Genomic DNA, 20,059 nt, shown 5'->3' with positions numbered 1-20,059 from the left:
CGCCCAGTCTGCTAATGCTTGGCCCGAGCCGGGTAAGGACAGGGTGGGTCTCAGATGGCTCTGTTACTGAGGTGCCAAGGGAGCTGCCCTCCTGCTGAGTCAGTCCTCAGAGCCCCCCTAGGCCCGAGCGGACGTGGGTTCAGGGAGGCCTGAGGGGCTGGGCTGGGGCCGTGGGTTCTCGGGGTGGACTGGGCTCTGGAGGACGGACAAGGATGTGATAAGGACAAATTGTGGGCCAGCCGAGGACTGCCAGCCAGAGGATTCTGGCTCCTGACTCAGCCAGCTGCGGTGTGACACTTTCTGGCTGGAGATGAAGGCCTAGAGGGCTCCAGGACACACCTGGGTCACCCTGGGCCCCCGGGCACCGAGCGGGCCCCTCTGGCCAGCTGGCTCTGGGGCATCCTTGTCCCTGCCCTGGCCTTACCCAGGGGGAGTGTGAGGAGGCCAGGTGATCCTAGGTGGTGCTGCAGGGCGGAGGGGCGGGAGGGGAGGGAGGAGGCAAGGGTCTGGTCTGGGGGAGGGGCACAGCAAGGCTGGTGAAGTCAAGGGATCTGGTGCACGAGGGTTGTCCAGCCCAGGGACTAGCGTGGGCCTGAGGGCCCTGTGGGGGCTCCTTGAGAAGGAAGGCAGAAGCCTAGCCAAGAGGCTTGTTTGGAGCTGCCCAGCCCCCTCAGGGCCCCAAATCCTAGCAGCCATGCTCCGCCCAGCTGCAGTCACCACCGTCTCCTGGCTCCTGCCGCTCCCAAGTGCCCTCTCCCCACCTCATCACCATGTGTTTCCTTTTAGGAAAAGAGAGTCTTTCATCCAAAGTCACCAGCCAATGGCTTCAATCAGACCTCTGGAGGGGTGTCTCCTGTGGCCCTGGGGGCCCTCCTCGCAGGGAGAGGCCCAGGGTGTGGGGACCCCAGGGGAGCCTGCTCCCCTGCAGCCCTGCCCGGGAGCGGGGTCCCGGGGCTGTGGGCTCAGCGTCTGCCTCCCCGCCTTCCTTGGCTGCAGGAGGAGAGCTTGAGAAGTGAAGTTTGGATGTTCCCTTTGGCCCAATTATTATTCCTCTCTTCACCCCCTCTGCCGACTCGAGGAGTCAGCCTGAGAGTCAGCAGGAGCAGACCTGCAGGGGGGCTGGTCTGCGGCAGGTCTGAGTGCCTCCCCTACTGACCTGGGGTGGGGGGTCCCTGGGGGGTGGGAGGCTCAGACTCGGGGCTGGCTGCTGCATGGCCGGTGGTCCCCACTCACGGGACAGCCTCCCAGCCCCGCTGCCCTCTGTTTAAGGAGCTCGCTGCCCTCCCCCCACCCCTCCCACCCATGACCCGAGCCACGGAACTTCTCGCTGCCAGAACTGCGGGCACAGCCTCTCAAGAGGTACACACTTATCTGAGACTAAAATGGATTTTTTGGCTCTCCAAAGATGAATAGGAAAATGCAACATCAAAATTAATGAACGTTCAGTTGAATTTTTAGTGGCAACAACCAACAACTCACCTATGGCCTGGTGTTACACCATGCCAGCCACCCCACATCGGGGAACTTGTTTCATTCTCACAAAAGTGGTGGCGAGGCGGGTGCGATTATTAACCTCCCAGATGGACAAAGCGAGCAGAGGCAGAAGGCAGGCCCTTGCCCGGGGACACACACCTGGGGCGAAGCAGGGACTTGAACCCAGGCTCTGTGACCATCACCTCTGCCTCCTCGAGTCCTCCACGCTGGCCCGGTCTAGGGCGGCCCTGCATCCAGCCCTGGGGCTCTCCTGGGGTCCTGAGCCGGCTGCTCCTGCCCCGCCGCACCAAGACAGCCTTCCTCACCCAGGGTCTGGACCACAGGCCCTGGGCTGCAGCCTCCTTACATTAGGTAAACGCCGGAGGAGACAATGCCGTGGTGGCCAGGCCCCCCCTGACCTCGGAGCCCCCCAGGGCGAAGGTGCTGAGCTCCCCAGGTGCCTGGTGCACACACAGGCTGGGGACCCCTCTTCTGCTGCAGGAACCCCATCTGCACCCCAGGTTGCATCCGTGTCCTCCATCACCACCCTGAGCACCTCTCAGCTTGATACTCCAGCCTGCCAGGGTGACGTTAGCTCAGAAATTCACAGATACCCTCCTCTGAAGTCCGGTTTTTAAGAAAGGAACCATGGTGGGCAAAGAAGCCAGAAGCCTGAGGCTCTGACGGGACACAGGGATCTTCAGAAGTGACCCTTGCAGGGCTCTCAAGTCCCAAAGCGCCCAGCCTGTCCGGCTGCTCCTCCAGGAGACGCTGGCTGGAGCTGCCCCCAGGGGCGGTGGCGGGGGGAAGGGATGCTGAGGCCCAGGCGTGGGTGCAATGCAGTACTGCCTGGAGTGCCCTGGGACCCACCTGCCCGGCTCAGCTGAGGGGCGCGTCTGGGGACGAGCGGGCAGAGCCAACCCCCACCGGGCTGGTGTGTCAGCCCCTGGCCCGCTCCCACTGGGGACCCGGGGGAAGTCAGCAGAAAACCGGAGGGCTCTGCCACCTGCTGCTCCCCGGCCCCTCCCCGGGCGCCCAGACCTTCCCTTCAGCCCCCAGAGCCCGGCGGGCATCTCGCCAGCCCAGGCGGGGGCGCGCTCACTCACCTTGCAGCGGGGCGTCCGCGCGGCCGGCTGGCTGCCTCCTCCAGGCTGGTCCCCTGCGGCTGGCTGCCTCCTCCAGGCTGGTCCCCTGGAGTTTCCACTGAGCTCTGCCGCCCCCTCAGGGGGGAGATGGGGTGGGCAGCGGGGTGTGGTGGTGTGCCTGCCCAGCAGAGGGCTCAGCCGACCCCTCGGACCCTGGCCGCCCCCAGCACAGGCTCTTCTGGGCGGGGACCCTGCAGGCCCGGAGCTGGCGGAGTCTCCAGGGGAGAGTCCAAGCAGTGTCCGGAGGGGCCGTGGACAAGTAAGGCAGGCTGCCCAGTGAGGGCCGGCGGGCACTGCAGGACGGGCGCCCCCCGGGGTGCGGAGAGGGCCGGCCGTCCCGCATGCGCCTCTCCAGAGCCTGCAGCCGTCCCCTCCAGCCCCCAGCTGCCACTAGCAGGACCAGCTGCGGCAGCCGCCTCGGGCGCCAGGCAGATCTGGGTCCAGCCGTGCGGCTGCGGTCTGAGGAGCAGGCTGGGGTGTTACCTAACACCCCGAGGCAGCCGCACCTCCCCGTTGGCAGGTTTGTTTAGAGATGACAGTGGGAGGCAGACGGGTCATCACGCAACACCAGAAGATGCCTGCCGTGACCTCCTGGGGCTTCTTCCTCCCTGGCAGAAACTGAGGCACAGAGAGGCTGAGCGACAGCCTGGGGTCACTCAGCGAGCGTGAGGCACCGCGAATTCAGCCCAGCTCCCTAGGTTCCAGTGTCACTCTCCGCTGCCCGGAGTAGTCAGCTCCAGCCCAGCCCAGCCCTGCTCACCCTGCGTCGCCCACCCTGCCCTGCAGGCCCTGCTCACCCCGCCCCCTGCCTGCAGCACCGCAGGAGCAAGTGCAGACGAAGCTGGGTTGGGAGAGCTGCAGGTTCCCTACACACAGGTGACTCTTCGTGGGGGCCGGGGAGGAGGGCAGTGGGGTGCAGGTGACCCCTGGGGTCTGGGGGGGAGGGCAGTGGACATAGGTGACCCCTGGGGTCTGGGGAGGAGGGCAGTGGGGCGCAGGTGACTCCTGGGGTCTAGGGGGGAGGGGAGTGGACATAGGTGACCCTTGGGGTCTGGGGGGGAGGACAGTGGGATGCAGGTGACCCCTGGGGTCTGGAGGGGAGGACAGGTGTCTTCTGAGAGGCCAGGGAGGAGAGCAGTGGGATGCAAGTGACCCCTGGGGTCCTGTGGGGAGAGCAGTGGACATAGGTGACCCCTGGGGTCTGGGGGGGAGGACAGATGTCTCCTGGGAGGCCGCAGAGGAGGGCAGTGAGACAGACACTGGGATGTGTCAGCAAGGCCATCTTTAGCCCTTGTCTGGCCTCTGCCACCAGGGTGCCAGCCTCTCCTTCACACACTCAGCTCTGCTGCTTACCCCGAGTGGCCTACAGCTGCAGGATTCAGGGCGTGAAGGAAGTAGGTTCAGAGGAGTGGCCTGGGCAGCCAGAATGCCCCTCTGACTCTGCCCTACAGGGTCTTGTACACATGACCCTTGGACCCTTTGCCCATCTTGCCACTCTGAAGTGGAGGGAGGCCCCCCGGCAGGTCCATGGCCTGGGCTTTGTCGATATACCCACCACCCGCCAGGCAGGTCCCTTAGCCTCTCTGTGCCTCCGGCTGCAAAGTGGCCCCTCAAGACCCAGGGCAGACTCTGGTGAAGGCCCTCAGCCCCCAGACCTTGGCCTGCACTGGGACCCGCCGCAGAAGCTTCTGTGGTGGGGGTGGGCTGGGAGGCTCCAGGCTGGTCTGCAGGACCCCTGGCACCCCGGGACAGGCGGGTAGCCGGGCCTGCCCAGACCACGACAGCTGGCGGCAGATGCTAGGCAGCACTGTCCCCACCCCGGAGGGTGGACACCCCACCTGTCCTGCCCATCTTCAGGGGTCACAGTCACCAAGCGGGGCGTGGGACCATCACCAGTGACCACCCCCTCCCCCCGCCCCAGGGAGGAGGTGCAGTCCAAGCAGGTCTGAGGGCCGGTTTGGCCCCCGGCTCCTGGGTTGGGCCAGAGCAGAGCCGCCAAGGCTGGTCAGCACCCTGCTGACCATTTTGCAGGTGGCCCAAGGCTTCCCCTGGGATCTAGCGAGAATTTGATTTGTTCTTCAGATGTCGGCCCCTCCCTCTCTCCCTCCCTGCTTCCTCCCCTCCCTCTTTCTCTTCTCTGGCAGCCCCTCCTCCATCTCTGCTATTCACTGTTTAGGAGCAGGCCCGTGCCCAACACAGCCAGCACCAAGTTAGGAACAGAGCTCCTGAGCCCCATGCTCACCTGAGTTTGCGGACAGGTGTGCATACCTGCAGAGAAGGCTGGTGTCAGAGTACAATTTAGAGACTGCTGAGGTCAACTCTGAGGAACCTGGTACCTGTCTGATGAAGAAGGCTGCATGTGTGCATGAGGCGAGGGAGGGAGCCGAGGGGCACGGAGGTGGGTGCAGGCTCTGTGACCTGAGCTGTGGAGCATGGAGGAGGTGTGGGGTGGCTCTCTTCCTCCTGCCTTCCTTTGTCTTTGGCAGGGAGTTGGGGATGTCTTGAGGAGGACGATGAGGAGTGATGGTGATGAGCGTGGTGATGGTGGTGATGGTGGTGGTGATGGTGGTGGTGGTGGTGATGGTGGTGGTGATTGTGATGGTGATGATGGTTATGGTGGTAATGATGGTGGTGATGGTGATGGTGGTGCTGATGGTGGTGGTGGTGGTGATGGTGGTGATCATGGTGGTGATGGTGGTGGTGGTGATGGTGATGGTGGTGGTGGTGATGGTGGTGGTGATGGTGGTGGTGATGGTGATGGTGGTGATGGTGGTGGTGATGGTGGTGGTGGTGATGGTGATGATGATATTTTAAAACAACAGAAATAAGTGCTGTGCAAGGGCCTGGCATGAGGTGGCACCTCTGGCCCTGGAGGTCTACTGGTTCCCCCACTTCCTCCTAGCCTGGCGTCAGGGGCCATATACAATCCTGAAAACCTGCTCACTCCATTCCATGTTTTCTGGCCAACCCTGGTCCCACCCTGGCCCTGGGAGCCATCTCCACTCTGCTACTTCCCTCTCTAATTAAACAAGTCAATGTATATGTCCCTTCACCCCCAAAGTGTGACGTTAATGGTGGAATTTCAGGCCCCATGGAGAACGCGAAGGCAATGTTTTTGAGCCTGGAGTGAACCCCATCCTCCAATTCGATCCCGGAAGGCTGCTCTGGGAGGGGTTGGCCTTCTCCCAGCTCACAGGTGCTGAGAGGCCTCCTACTGAGCTGCTAACGAGCAGCAAGCCCCAGACTGGCACAGGGACCTCTCCATCTTTCTGCTCCCTGCTCCCTGCGTCTCTGGCGAGGCTGGGGAGTCCCCGCTGGAAGCCGCAGAATGTCCTTCATCAGCGTCTCTGCAGCCACCTCCCCTCCATCTGCAGCCCATCTTTCCAGGCCACTTGGCCGGTGCAGGCCCCCTGCCGCCTGCTTGCTGGAGGGCGGGGAAACTGCCTTTCACTGGCCTGGGCCTGCCGGGCTGAGACACCAGCATCCTTATCGCGGCTCCGGAGGCCTGGGCCAGCAGTGCACACGTACCCGCGCAGCTGTCCGAGGGGCTGAGCTCTGCTGCGGCCCAGTGGGGGACCGGCGGAGCCCCCACCTTGTCTGGGCCTCCATCTCTCTGCGGGCGGTGGGAATCTTACCCTTGCAGAGTCCAATGCCTCACGTGCTTTTTTGGACGTTATGCATAAAGGAATGTTCATCCTACTTACAAAGAAACAAGCTCTCTCCTTTTTTTTCCTCATGGCGAGGGGGTCCCTTGGGTCTGTTTTCCCCTACTTTTCACGAAAAAAGGGGGCAAAGAAGACCCACTCACTCTCCGCTTTGATCTAGGAAACGACAGTGGGATGCAGACCAGTGGCCAGGGCTCAGGTGACAGTGGAGAAGGGGGCCCTCTGGGGGGCAGTGAGGAACCCCCACAGGGAGGCTGCCCCACCCTTCCTTTGTGTGCAGAGGGCAAAGCAGGTGAGGTCTGCCAGCCTCTGACATTCAGGAGAGGCCCGAAATATGAAGTTTGGAGGGAAATTTCCCAGCTGTAAGTGCTGTTAACTGATTAAGATTTAACCACTGTGAACGCCAACAAAGGGACCTGACCGTAGGCTCGCAGGCCCCCAGTGGCTGACCTCTGGCCCAGTGTGACCTCCGAGGGCCTGCCCTTGGGTGGTTGCTGATGAGCTCTCAGGGAGAGCAGGGTCCCTGATGCCCTTTTGGGATGCCAGGCGGTCTCCAGGCCGTGAAGCACCTTTGTCAGGAGCTCCACACAGAGTGTGGTCTCTTCTCAAATCCCCACTTTGACGCCTGGGGGCGATCAAATGCAGACTGATGGGCCCCCGGAAGCTCTGGCTGGCAAAGATAAGCCAGCAAGTGGGAGGCCAGGGCCCCGCCTGAGGGCAGAGAGGAAGGGCAGACAGGCCGAGGGCCTCCCTGGACCGCAGAGCAGTTTTCCCGCAGGTCCAGGAAGCAGGTATTCACTCTGCAAAAGCTTAGCTCCTGCAGGCTGGGAGGGGTCCAGAGCTGCAGGCCCCTCCTCCCTGCTGGGAGGGGCCGTGCCAGCCCCGGGAGGCCCCTTCTCTGGGAGGGGAGTGTGCTCACCTACAGGCGTCCCATGGGAGGAAGAAACACACTTGATAGCTTTGTTTAGTCTATTCTAAGACCTGCTGACTCAGCCGGAGTCACAAGCCCAGGTCCTGCCGCTTTTCATTCTTCTGAAAACAGGAAGTTTTCCAGGCTGAAGAGAAGTGCTTCATATTTGAAAGTAACAAATGAAGAGAGCTAGAAATGATACGTGTGTGGATAATCATAAAGGGATATTTTCTTCTTAATTTCTACAAAGCGAGAGTAGTAAAGATAGATGTTGGGGTTTATAACATTGGTAGAAATTAAAGGTATGAAAGTGATCCAAAGAGCTGGAGGGAAAAGGGCTTCATCCGTTGGAGGGTCCTTAAGTTGTATGTTGAGTGGTTTACTATTCGCTGTGATAAGTTAAAAGGGCATATTATCATCTCTGGGGAAACTTGCCAGAATATGAAACAAAGAGCTGTAGCTAAAAAGCCAATAGAGAAGAAAAAATGGAGCACTAAGGATGATTTGATTAATCAGAAAGAAGGCAAGAAGTGGAGCTCAACAGGACAATGAATGTAAGCGACAAATAGAAACAAATACTGAGACGGTAGATTATACTCAGTCGCATCCGTGATTATAGTGCATGTAAGTGGACTAAGTGCTCTGAATAAAAAGCAGAGATTTTCACACTGGATTAAAAAATACTACCCCAAAATGTGCTATTTACAAGAGCCACAGATGCAGAAAGATTGAAAGAAAAGAGTGAAAAAACCTGCCATTCAGACAACAATGACAAGCCAGCCAGGGCAGCTAGTGACTTATTTCAGGCAGAGGAGACCGTCAGGTGGGCTCCCAGGTGGCACTAATGGTAAAGAACCCGCCTGCCTGTTTAGGAGACATCAGAGCTATGGGTTCAGTCCCTGGGTTGGGAAGATTCCCTGGAGGAGGGCAGGGTAACCCACTCTAGTATTCTTGCCTGGAGAATCTTATGGACAGAGGAGCCTGGTGGGCTCCAGTCCGTGGGGTTGCATAGGGTCAGACACAACTGAAGCTTAGTCTGCACGCATGCTATGTATGGGAAGATGCTTTGCTCAGTCTATGGGTGGTGCTAGTGATAAAGAACCCGCCTGCCAATACAGGACACTTAGGAGACACAGGTTCAATCCCTGGGTCAGGAAGATCCCCTGGAGAAGGAAACGGCAACCCACTCCAGTATTCTTGCCTGGAGAATCCCATGGACAAAGGAGCCTGGAGGGCTACGGCTGATAAGATTGAGAAGAGTCAGACTCGACAGAAGGATGTTCGTGGAGATAAAGAGGAATATTTCATAATTGTATTAGTAATCTATTGCTTTGTAACAACTCCAAACTTTAGCAGCTTAAAACGATAAGCTTTCTCTCATCGCCTCTGTAAGTCAAGAATCGGGGAGTGATGTGTCTAGGACCGCTCTGGCTCAGGGTCTTGTAATGACCAGGCATCTTGGTCATCTGAAGTCCTGACTGGGGTTGGAGGGTCCACCTCCAAGGTGGCTCATTCACATTTATGCTCAATTCAGATGATGGAAGGAAAAAATTCCCTGAAAACCAAGACTTTCTAAAACTGATGCAAGGAGAAAAAGAAAATCCTGGTAGCCCTGTATTTGTTAAAGAAACTGAAATTGCATTTTGCACTCCTTCCACGAAAGATGGTTTCTCTGGTGAAATAGTACTGGTCTTACCCAGATTCTTACAGCGTAGAAGGGGATAACTGATACTCCAAACTGACAAGGGCATTATGAGAAAAAAAAAGCCAGAGGTGGCATCTCCCACAAATGTAAGTGCAAATGCCCTTATCAAATGTTTAGCGAGGCAGACTCTGTGATAAGTCAAATGGAAAATATATTCTGGCCAAGTGGGGTTTATCTAGGGACTATGAGGTCAGCATTGGAAAATGAATCAGTGAAGTTCTCCAACGTAACAGACTAAAGGAGAAAAGCCGTGTGTGTGTGTGTGTGTGTGTGTGTGCGTGTGTGTGTGTGTGTGCGTGCGCACGCTTAGTCGCTCAGTTGTGTCCGACCCTGTGCAAGCCCATGAACTGCAGCCAGCCCGGCTCCTCTGTCTGTGGGATTTTCTAGGCAAGAACACTGGAGCGGGTCGCCATTTCCTCCTCCAGGGGATCTTCCCAACCCAGGGATCGAGCCGGCACCTCCTGCGTCTCCTGCGCTGCAGGCAGACTCTTTGCCCACTGGGCCATCGGGGAAGCCCCAGAGGAGAAAAACCATAAGGTCATCTCAATAAATGAAGAAAGCGGTGCAGTAAAGGTCAATACCCATTCATGAATAAAAAAAGCAACTTTTGGAAAATTAGGAATAGATGGAAATTATATCAGTATGACAAAGGGTATATACAAAAAACCTATATTGTATTTAGTGGTTAAATACTGAGCACTTTCCCTATAAGACTGGGAATAAGGCAGGGATGCCATTTTTACCATTTCCATTCAGCACTGAAGGGAGGTCTTGGCCAGTGCAATTAAAGAAGAAAAGGAAATAAAAGGAAGAAGTAAAATGATCTCTATTTGCAAATGGCATGATTTTGTACATAGGAAACCCTAAGCAGACTTCAAAAAGACGACTAGAGAGGATTCCCTGGTGGTCCAGGGACTACGATTCCACACTCCCAATGCAGGGCGCCTGGGACTCATTCCTGGTCAGGGGACTAGATCCTGGTCAGGGAGCCCGACCACACAGGCCGCAACTAAGGGTTTAAATGCCGCAATGCAGGATGAAGGTCCTGAGAGCTATAACTAAGAACGGGCACAGCCAAATAAATAAACAAATAAACAAAAATTTAAAAAGACTCAGAACTAATTTAGAAAGTTGGCCAGAGAGTTATTCAATCGTATAAAAGGTCAAGATGAAACAATTGGAAAATGAAATTAAAAGATAATTCTGCATAGCATCAAAGCTTCAAATACCTAGGGATAAATTTCCCAAAATATGAGCAAGATACCTATGCTGAGGGGAGGTGGGATTTAAAACACGGTTTCCTGGTGGCTCAGCAGTAAAGAATTTGCCTGCAGTGCGAGAGACTGCCTTCAGCGCAAGAGATGTGGGTTCAATCCCAGGGTCGGGAGGATCCCCTGGAGAAGGAAACAGCAACTCACTCCAGTATTCTTGCCTAGAGAATCCCCCAGACAGAGGAGCCTGGGGTGGGGGATACAAGCCACGAGGTCACAAAGAGTTGGACACGACTTAGCAACTAAACATGCTTATTAATGGAAAAACTCCATAGCGTTAAGGTGCCAGTTACCCGTGATGTTTTTTTTGGCCCTGGCTTGTGCAGCAGAATCAAGTCCCCCGACCAGGGATGGAAAATTCGACCCCGCAGTGGAAGCACAGAGTCTCAACCACCAGACCACCAGGGAACCCTTCCATGAATTTTTATAGAATAATTGAATAGATTCAATGCCATCCCAGTCACATTTTCAGTAGATCTTTGAAGAAATTGTCAGGTTTCTTCTAAACCATATGGGGAAATGTAAATTTTGAAGAAGAAATATAAAATTGTAGACCACCTGATTTCCTGACTTATTTTTAATGCTGGTACTTAAGACAGTGTGATGCTGGTATAAGGAAAAACAGGCCAACACAGAACAGAGCCCAGAAATAAACGCTCCATGTACAATCAACTGATTTACAGTAGAGACGCCCATGTAATTCATGGGAGAAGGGAAGCCTTGTCAACAAATGTTATTAGAATGTCTAGTTATCCACATGGAAAAAAAAAGAAAAATCAGCTGAAACTTGACCTGTTTCACAGCATCCATACTTGCTCTGAGCGGAACCACAGGAAAGGCCGGCCAGGAAGGAGGGTCATGTGGCTGCTCTCGCCCCCTGTCCCCGGCGGGCCGTTGTCTTGTGTCTAGGGCACACCCGTCCCATCCCAGGATCCAGCGCCTTCAGCCTCCTCTGGGGCCCCCTTCTTTCTTTCTCTTCTCTGCTGTGTTTGGAGGCCTCTCAGACTGTCCCCCATGGATTTTAGTTCCTTCCTGACACAGGCAGTCCCGGGATCAGCGCTGGCACCCCCTCCTCCTGGGAGTCCCCTCTGCTTTATGAGTGGGGGGGCATGTGACCCTCTTCCTTGCATCTGTAACACTAGGGGGGCCAGACGGTGTGTCATCCACACTGGGACACACACGACTAGAAGGGGGTGGACATGCTGATGGCTGTCAAGGTCAAACTGGGACACACGGGGCCTCTCTAAGCCTCTTCACATGCCATCCTTGGATTTAGCGGACGTGTCCATCGCTTCTCCCCTGCTGGTGTTGCTGGCTGAGAGCGGAGAGTGGAGTGGCGAGCTGGTGATGGGCTGGGGCGGCTCTGAGCACCTGGGTCTCTCGCGTCTCCCGTCTCCTGCTCAGGTGTCAGGTCAGTGGTCAGGCCTCGGCTGACCCAGAAGTTCCCAGAACCAGCCTGGGCTGATCCTGCTGAGTGGCCCTCCATTTCAGCCATATCCTTGACTCACTGGATCCCACGTTCGCGCCGTCACCCGCTCACCCATCTACCAGTCCTCCCACCCCATGGATGCCTGTCAGGCCGCTCCTCCCAGCCATCCGGGTCTCAGCCCAGGGAGACGGCCCACACCCAGACCCCCAGGAGCTCGCCTTCTGCTGAGACATGCTGACACTGAGGCGAAAATGAGCGCAAGAAGCGCAGCACGAGGTGGGAGGGAGCCCCTCCGGATGCTCAGCCGGTGGGCGGGCACCAGGGGAGCTGAGGGCAGGGCGCCCGCTGCCAGGAGCTCCCAGTGTCACAGGACAGAGACACAAGGACAGGCCCCAGGGGCTGGGCGGGGTGCCAGCCGTCAGCGCGGTTTCTGGGCTAAGGTCAGGGCGGGCTGGGGACACGCGGAGCTCTGCCCAGAGACGGAGTTGGAGATGGCAGAGGTGACGCGGCTGACCTTGAAGGTCAGGAAGGTCATGGTCCACCCTCTGCCAGCCTGGCCTCCTGCCTCCCTCCTCGGAGTCCAGGTCGGAGATGCTACTCTGCTTCTCCTCCTGCAGACCAGGCTCCCGCAGTCAGGAGACTGGCCGGAGGTCACCCGGCTGGAGAGATGCCAGAGGGATGGGAGCCCAGTCCCGGTTTTGCAGGTCGCTCTAGGCGGCCGTCACTTCTCCGGGGCTGGGGACACGCTGGCTCTATAGGGCCCAGGCTGGCGTCCGTTCGCCCAGCAGCAGGTTCTGGGACAGAGGTTCGGTCCTGCCCATCTGTCCAGACTGGGCTGCTCATTACGCACCCCAGACACTGCCAGCTGCCCGGCTGCCCCTCAGGGGGCCCTGCAGCTATTTCCTGGGGCTGGGAGAGGTGGAGGCTGATGCTGGCGCACCTCTGAGGCTGTCCCACCCTCATCGCAATTCCAGGGGCTCTAGGAAGGAAGCCACACCCCTCCTTGGGTCCAGCATGAAGTGGTCCCAAGAATGGATGGCTCCTCCCCATCTTACTCGCAAAGCCAAGGCTGAGGTCGCTGACCCTCCTTCCTCAGCCTGCTAGGCTGTCAGAAGCATCCAGTCCTCAGGGCACTGTCTGGGGAGACCAAGTGGGAGGGCCTGGGGTGGCCACAGTCCTGTCCATCCCAGGAGGGATGGACAGCTTGCAGAAGTGTCCCTGGGCCGGGGAGGGGTCCAGGGAAGTCTCTCCTTTCCTTAGCGTTCTCCAAAGTCCCAAGGATGAGCAGCACATACCTTTTCCAGTGAAAAAAGGACAACTTTTTAGAAACAATTCTCCTGGTGCTGTAAGAGGCATTGTTGTAACAGGTTTCACGTAGCAGGTATAGGATGTCTTCATCTTTGGTAAAAATTGAAATTTCTGTGGCTCTCCATCACAAAAATGAACACGGCCGGAGGGTTCTATGCCTCACGTGCCGCGCTCTGAGTCCGAAAGGTTTGGTGACGTGGCTTTTCAGTGTTTTCTGTAGGACTTGAAAGTCTTGACAATGATCATGAAGTATCGTTTTAAGATATCAGAAACACATAACAGGCTCTCTCCTTTGGAAGCTGCAAGGAATGGCGTCAGCTGTCTCCCTCCTCCCTCCCATTCTCTCTTCCGCATCACCATCCGTCCATCCGTCCATCCGTCCATCCACGCATCCATCAGTCCATCCACCATCAGTCTTCCTTCTTCCCTCCCCTTCTTCACCAGGGAAGCCCTGGGGGTGGGGTGCTGGCAGGGGAAGGGGCAAGGTCTGTGGCAGGTGGGCAGGGACGGGAGGGGAGTGATGGGTGAGCAGAATATTCCCTGGAGGAGGGGAAGCTGAAGATGGGGGTCGGGGGGCAAGGGCACCCTCCAGGCAGCTGGTGTCGAGGACCCCCGGGGCTGGGAGGGGCAGGGGAGCGCTGAGGGGTCACCGGGCTCTGCTGTGACCCCGGCTTTGCCCACGTGCTTTGTGAGCACTTGGTGGGGAAGCCACGTCATCTGGTGGCCAGTGGGGAGACTGCAGGGCAGGTCCTCTGAGGACAGCCCCTCACCCAGCCAGTGTCCCGGCTCCCATCCGCCCAGCCCCCCATGTAGGCCTTGGGGGGTGCCACACCCTCTTCACTCCTGCCTCAGCTGGTGGCAGGGTGGGAAGCAAGCGGGAACTAGGGTGCCCGTCCTCGCCCCAGTCCTGTGAGCTCCCCGCCTCCTTGCTATGTCTCTGGCCTGGTCCTCGGGCTGCCCTTGTTCCCTGCAGGCCAGGGGCGGGGAGTCAAGACCACAGCGCTCACCCGGCCCCCAGCCCTTGGGTCCCCAGGTGAGTGAGCCGGGGAGTGACGTGGAGTCCTGGAGGGTCTGGCAAGGGATGGGCGGTGGGGGGCGGCCAGGGCGGCCCCTACACGCGGCCCATGGGCAGGGAGACCCCGCCGGCCCCCAGCTGGGTGCCCTCCCCCAGGGAGCGCCGGAGGACCGCTTGCAGAGGCTCCCGCCGGCCCGGCTGCTGGCCCACCACGAAGTAGATGAGGGGCCTGGCGCTACAGTGGATGCAGGCCAGGAGGGTGGCCAGTGGGAAGAAGGCGGACAGCACGAAGCTCGGCAGGTACGGGCGCAGGGTCCAGCAGAGGAGGCAGGGGAGGCCGCAGACGAGCAGCAGGAGCCCGGATCCCAGCACGGTGCCTAAGAAGCGCGGGCGCTGGCGCGGGGAGCAGCACGCCACCCAGACGAGGAGGACCAGGCCGGCCGCGAAGGCCGCGCAGGCCAGGGCCAGCAGCCCGGCGACGCTGGCCACGTGGTAGCGCAGGCAGGCCAGTGGGCGTGTGCTCTCGCGCAGCAGGCCGCAGGCGTCGGCGGTCAGCAGCACGGCCGGCGGGGCCAGGGCCCAGCTGAGGCCGCAGACGATGCCCGACGTGTGTCTGGGGCGGCAGCCCTGGTAGCAGGTGGGGAAGAGGTCGGACAGGCAGCGCTCGGCGCTGAAGGCTGCCAGCAGCCAGAGGCCCACGGAGAAGGCCACGAAGGTGACTGGGAAGTGGAGGCTGTGCTCGGAGCCCAGGGCTGCCCGCACGGCCGAGAAGGCCAGCTGGCAGCCCAGGAACAGGAAGTCCGTGGCGGCCAGGTGGAGCACGTAGACGGCGAAGGGGCCCTTCTTGATGTGGAAGCCGAGGTGCCAGAGCACCAGCGCGTTCCCCAGCAGCCCCCCGATGCCCACGGCCAGGGTGAGGTAGAAAACCACGCTGCTGAAGATCCCCCAGATCCCGAACATGCTGGCTGGCTGGCTGGGCAGCCGGTGGGCAGGACCCTGGAGGGAAGCAACAGACGTTGAGTCGTCAGCATGCAGGCGCGCCGGACGGCCCCTTCCAGGCCCAGCCCTGCAGGCCCCACGACCTCTTGGTAAAAGGAGGATTTCGCAAGACACGCCCGACGCGGGCAGACGGGGAGGCTGACCAGGTGGGTGGTCCTGCCCCCGGCTGGATGGTTAGACTAAATGCACAAAGAGCGGGTGAGAAGGCCGGGTACCAACGTTGTTGCAGAGGTCGGTCGGCATCGACTGGACAGGACTCGAGGCAAAGGGGGCGCCTGTGTGGACACGGCTCAAGGACTCCATGTGGGGAGAGGCTGGGCTACGCTTCTGCTGGACCCCAGTCCCAGAGGGTCAGCCGGGCGGAGACTAGCAGTAGCCATGAGCACGCCCAGTCCTGTGCTGGCCGTGGAGGGTGGGCAGCGCAGGGCGGGGGCGGGAGCCGTACTGCGGGGGTGGTGGGAGGCTGGGAGGATGAGAGAAGGCAGAGGACACCCCCAGCCTCCCTGGCTCTCCGGACCGGGCAGGCGTTCAGCCGGCTCCTCCCGCTGCAGGCGGGTCGGCCGTGTGCAGCTCCGAAGCCGCGCAACCTTGGGGAGGCTGCGAGTGTCTGCTACCAGCCCCTTAGGGGCAGCGAGAGGGCACATCCTGTTCTAGTCCCAGGGGAGAGACTCTGTCCCGGAACAGGGGAGGCAGACCCCGATGGCGGGGTCTCAGAGATGCCCTTCCCTCTGCCCCCTCCCTGCAGAGTCCACGCCTTTGTTCTCAGCCTCGCAGCGGCTGTCAGCCTAGAGTGAGGGGTCAGGGAGCCATGCGGGGGGAGACAGACACACACCCAGAGAGTGAGAGAGAGACGAAGAGGGACACAGAGACACCCAGAGACTCGGTGGGGGCGGACAGCCCGCCTCCCAACCTCGGGGTCTCCCCAGGCGCCCCCCGGCTGGGCTGTACCTCTGCCTGGACCAGCCTCACCTCCCCCCACACCCCGTTACCCAGGTCTGCCTCCTTTAGGGCCCTGGAAACTTCTGCAGCCCCCTTGGACCCTCCCAGCCTCCCAGCCCAGGGTCCTCGCCCACCCCTTCTGTGTGGCTGTCCTTGCGCCCGGGAGCGGGGCTTAGCGGGGTGGGTCGGAGTCTCTCGTCTTTACCCCTCACAGGATCTCCCTGAGCGGGGCACGGGCACGCTCGGTGGTGTCGGGGGACCTAGAGAGCGGGGCTGGACTCTGGGGTCGTGGGGTCGTGGACTGTGCTGAGCTGTCCTCGGGGCCTCGGTCTCCCCGAGGGACCCCAGGGGCTGAGCCGGGTGGAGGGTGAGGGCCAGTGCTGGGAGCAGGGCTCTGGCCCCGGCAGGGGGTGAGGAGGAGTGGAGGGGCTACCTGGACGGCTGTCCTGCCGGCTCTCAGAACAGGCACACCTTTCCAGTACATACAAACGAGGGCCCAGGGTCCCGGCTTGTAAATGACGCGCCCGCTGTCTGCTTCCCCGTCCTCACCCCAGCTCCCAGGCCCACAGGAGCCCGAAAGTACTCAGGGGAGTCCAGACCCATGCAGTAGGGAGCAGGTGGGCTGGGTGCAGGGGCCCCAAGGCTTCTCACCTGCTGACCGGGGCACCTCTCAGCTGCTCTCCACTGCCCAGGGCTCCTCCTGAGCCCTAAATCCTCCCGTGTCCCCGGGGCCCAACTGGCTGGACCTGGGCTCCCAGCCAGTTTCTTGGAAGTGGGAGGGGCCCTCCCTCCCATCCACAGGATGAGCTCAGACAGCGATGTCCTCGTGTGGGCCAGCCCTGCCCTTCCTCCTCAGCATATGAGGCGTGTGGACAGTGGGGAGTGGCCTCCTGGGGCCTCCCTTCCAGTGGGGGCTGGACCTCACGTCTGGGGGTGCTCCTCAGGCTGAGGTGGCTCCTCTGTCCCCTGGTGTGTGGGAGACGGGCAGTGAGGCAGGAGCCTGGCCGTGTGGCCTGGGTGCAAGGACCTAACCCCCCCAGGCCTCAGTGTCCCTCTCCATGGCCTGACCATTCCCTGACAGCTCCTGCCTGGCCTAGGGCTGGACCCCACTGTGGTGGTGGGGGGATCTGGGCCTGCAGATGTTGGTCCCTTTCTCAATGGCCCGTCCCGACTGTCCACTTGCCAGCCTCACACCCACAGGTCCCAGCTGCTCCCTGACCCTTCGGGGTTAAAACACTTGTCCAAGCTTCATGTCCTGAGCTGGTCCTCCCAAAAACTCACCTTTTCCATGGGCTGCTCTGCGGCCCTGGGGACTCAGAGTGCAAGTCAGAAGTCACGTGTAGAGATGCTGTTTGTCCTAACATTTTTTTTTCTTTTTTAAAAAAATAATTTTTTAGTGAGGTATAGTTGCCTTACGCAGCTCAGACAGTAAAAAATCTGCCTGCAGTGCGGGAGACCCAGGTTCAGTCCCTGGATTGGGAAGGTCCCCTGGAGAAGGAAACGGCTACCCACTCTAGTATTGCTGCCTGGAGAATCCCATGGACAGAGGAGCCTGGCGGGCTACCGTCCACGGGGCCGCAGAATCAAACATGACTGAGTGACTGACACGTTCTCTTTGTCGCTTTAGAGTGCTGTTAGTTTCTGTTGCAAAGCAAGGCGAATCAGCTATATGTTTCTATGCGTATCCCCTCTCTTTAAAAAAAAAAAATTGTATTTATTTATTTATTTTTGGCTGCTCTGGGTCTTTGCTGCTGCGAGAACGTTCTCCCAGTCTCAGCGAGTGATGGCTGTGCTGTGGTTGCGGAGCCTCTACAGCACGAATTTCAGGACTTGAGGCTTCAGGAGCCGAGGCGCGCGGGCTTAGCTGCTCTGCGGCACGTGGGATCTTCCCCGACGGGGATCAAACCCGTACCCTCTGCAATGGCAGGCAGATTCAGGGAAGTCCTGTCCCCTCTTTTTTGTACTTCTTCCCATTCAGGTAGCCACAGAGCAGTGGGTAGGGCCCTTTGTGCTGGACAATAGGTTCTCGTTAGTTACTTGTTTTATGCAGTGTGGGTCCCGGTCTCCCAGTTCATGTCCTGATATTTTCCGGTTCATAGGTTTGGCTCTGCACTCATTTCGGTAGCAGAGGTGCGGCCTGTGGAGCGAGGGTTCCGGCCTGTGACTCCTGGCAGGGCCCTGGTCCCCAGCCCCCGCGGGAATCGCTGTGTGGCCTCCAGCCCCGGAGACCCAGGAGGCAGGGCCTGGCCCCGCCCCTCCCAGCGCAGCCCCGGGTCTCAGGACACTCTCTGCTGCCCCTCTCCTTTGCTCAGGTCGCCTTCTCCCGAAAGCCGTCCCGGCCTTGGTACCCGAGGCCTCACCCCAGCCTGCCCCGTCCTCCCGCCCCCTGCCTCTCCGCCGCAGGGCCGGCCCCGTGCTCTCTGCCCGCGGCGGCCAGGGGGGCCTGGTGCACACCAAGCCCTCAGCGCAGCCTCGGGAGGCGTGTCTGCTCTTGGTGTGTGGGCCACAACGGCAGCACACACCTGTGCGGGGCGTGTCCTGGGCCGGACGGGGCCCCCGGAGACACGACCTGTCGGTGCCTGGAACCTCACTGGGAAGAAGGGAGGGCTTTGAGATGAGGTCATTCCGGATCACCCAGGTGGACCCTGAAGGCAGTAAGCGTCCTTAAGAGACAGGACAGGAAAGACCCACGGAGGAAGGGCCACGTGCCCACGGAGGCAGAGGCTGGAGGGCTGCAGCCATAAGCTCAGGGGCGCCTGGAGGCCCCAGAGGCTGGAAGGGCAGGAAGGCCCCACCCTGGAGCCCTGGGCCACCTTGACTTCAGACTCACCCTGTGGACAGTGAGAGGAGACGTGTTGTCGTCATAAGCTGCCCCGTCTGGGGGCCTTGGCCCCGGCTGCTCCTGCAACGCGGGCCACACGCTGTTTGCTCTCCACGGAGCAGCTCATTTATGGCACAAGAGCCTCTGAGGTGCCGCCGGCTGTGCGTGCAGATGGGGAAACTGAGGCCCAGGCGCTGAGGGCAGCAGGCCTCAGTGGGTGGGTAGGGACTCAAGCCAGCCCGCTCCCCCGCTCTCCCCGAAGCACACAGCAGGTCTCAGAGCTGCGGGCTGTTCCTGGACCCTGGAGGCCAACGGCTTGTGGCGTCGCCCAAACACCAGTGTGCTTGTTTGGGCTTGTGTCTCCTGAGCCTGTTCACAGCTGGTGGCCTGTGTCCAGGCTGTCTGATGCTGGGAAAGACTTAGGGCAGGAGGAGAAAGGGACGACAGAGGATGAGATGCTTTGATGGCATCACCGACTCCACGGACGTGAGTTTGAGCAAACTCCAGGAGACAGTGAAGGACAGGGAAGCCTGGTGTGCTGCCGTTCATGGGGTCTCAAAGAGTCAGAGGTGACTTAGCGATTGTATAGCAACAGCAAGAGCATAGACTGTTATTCACAATTCTCCAGGGGAGTGCGAGGGCCACCAGGGACCCTCACTTGGGGAAGCATGATCAGGCCAGGCGGCAGAGGGAGGGGACCGTGTGGGCTGGAGGTGTTACTGTGGTTTCTGTGGGAAGTAAGGGGTGAGTCAGGATGAGTGGGCCCAGGATTGGCTGGTTTGAATCACCCCTGGGGGCTCTGGGGCACAGGGTCTGTCCCTGGCTATCTGGACCTGCCCCCTCTGCAGCTCATGATGTGTGGGGGGTGTGAACTGTGGCTGGTCGGTTTCACTCGCGAAGCTGTGGGCAGCGGTTTGCTGTCTAGGAAGCTGCTCACTGAGTGAGGTGCAGCCCCTATGAGGTCAGGAGGCAGTGTGGGAAACCCAGAGAACAGAAGACGGGGTTGGGGCGGGTGGGAGCTGAGCACTGCGGGATGGAAGGAGCGGGCCCTCTGTCCCCGCACCTGGCTCGTTCCGACCTGGGGTCTTGCGTGCCAAGGGGCTCCTCAGTCGCTCAGTCGCGTCCGACTCTTTCCAACCTTGTGGACTGTAGCCCGCCCGCTAGGCTCCTCTGTCCATGGAATTCTCCAGGCAAGGATACTGGAGTGGGTTGCCATGTCCTCCTCCAGGGGATCTTCCCAACCCAGGGATTGAACCCTGGTCTCCTGCATTGCAGGCGGATTCTTTACCTTTAAAGGCCATTTGACCAAGGGGCTCCTAAGGGGCTGCTTAACTCCTGCCCCGGGGAGAGGGGGCGGAGGATTGTGGATTGGGAGCTCG

The 20,059-nt window shown here is 59.7% G+C and overlaps 1 protein-coding gene across 1 annotated transcript; it reads right to left on the bottom strand.

Moving 5' to 3' along the window:
- MRGPRG (MAS related GPR family member G) lies at positions 14,018-15,223 on the bottom strand. The gene is made up of 2 exons (XM_018042772.1): positions 15,140-15,223; positions 14,018-14,917 (listed from the first exon to the last, which is right to left on the bottom strand). Exons 1-2 carry the CDS (start codon positions 15,221-15,223, stop codon positions 14,018-14,020), a joined length of 984 nt encoding a protein of 327 aa, XP_017898261.1.

Source organism: Capra hircus, chromosome 29 (assembly GCF_001704415.2).
Source record: "Capra hircus breed San Clemente chromosome 29, ASM170441v1, whole genome shotgun sequence".
Taxonomy (NCBI): domain Eukaryota; kingdom Metazoa; phylum Chordata; class Mammalia; order Artiodactyla; family Bovidae; genus Capra; species Capra hircus.
Note: the sequence above shows the minus strand (reverse complement) of the source record. Positions and strands in the feature narration are given on the sequence as shown.

Bases quoted from the DNA above. Each gene is read 5' to 3' on its own strand.
- MRGPRG (XM_018042772.1), bottom strand. From the start codon at position 15,223: ATGGAGTCCTTGAGCCGTGTCCACACAGGCGCCCCCTTTGCCTCGAGT. The intron at 14,918-15,139 runs GTTGGTACCCGG...GCTTCCCTCCAG, and splicing joins CGACCGACCTCTGCAACAAC to GGTCCTGCCCACCGGCTGCC.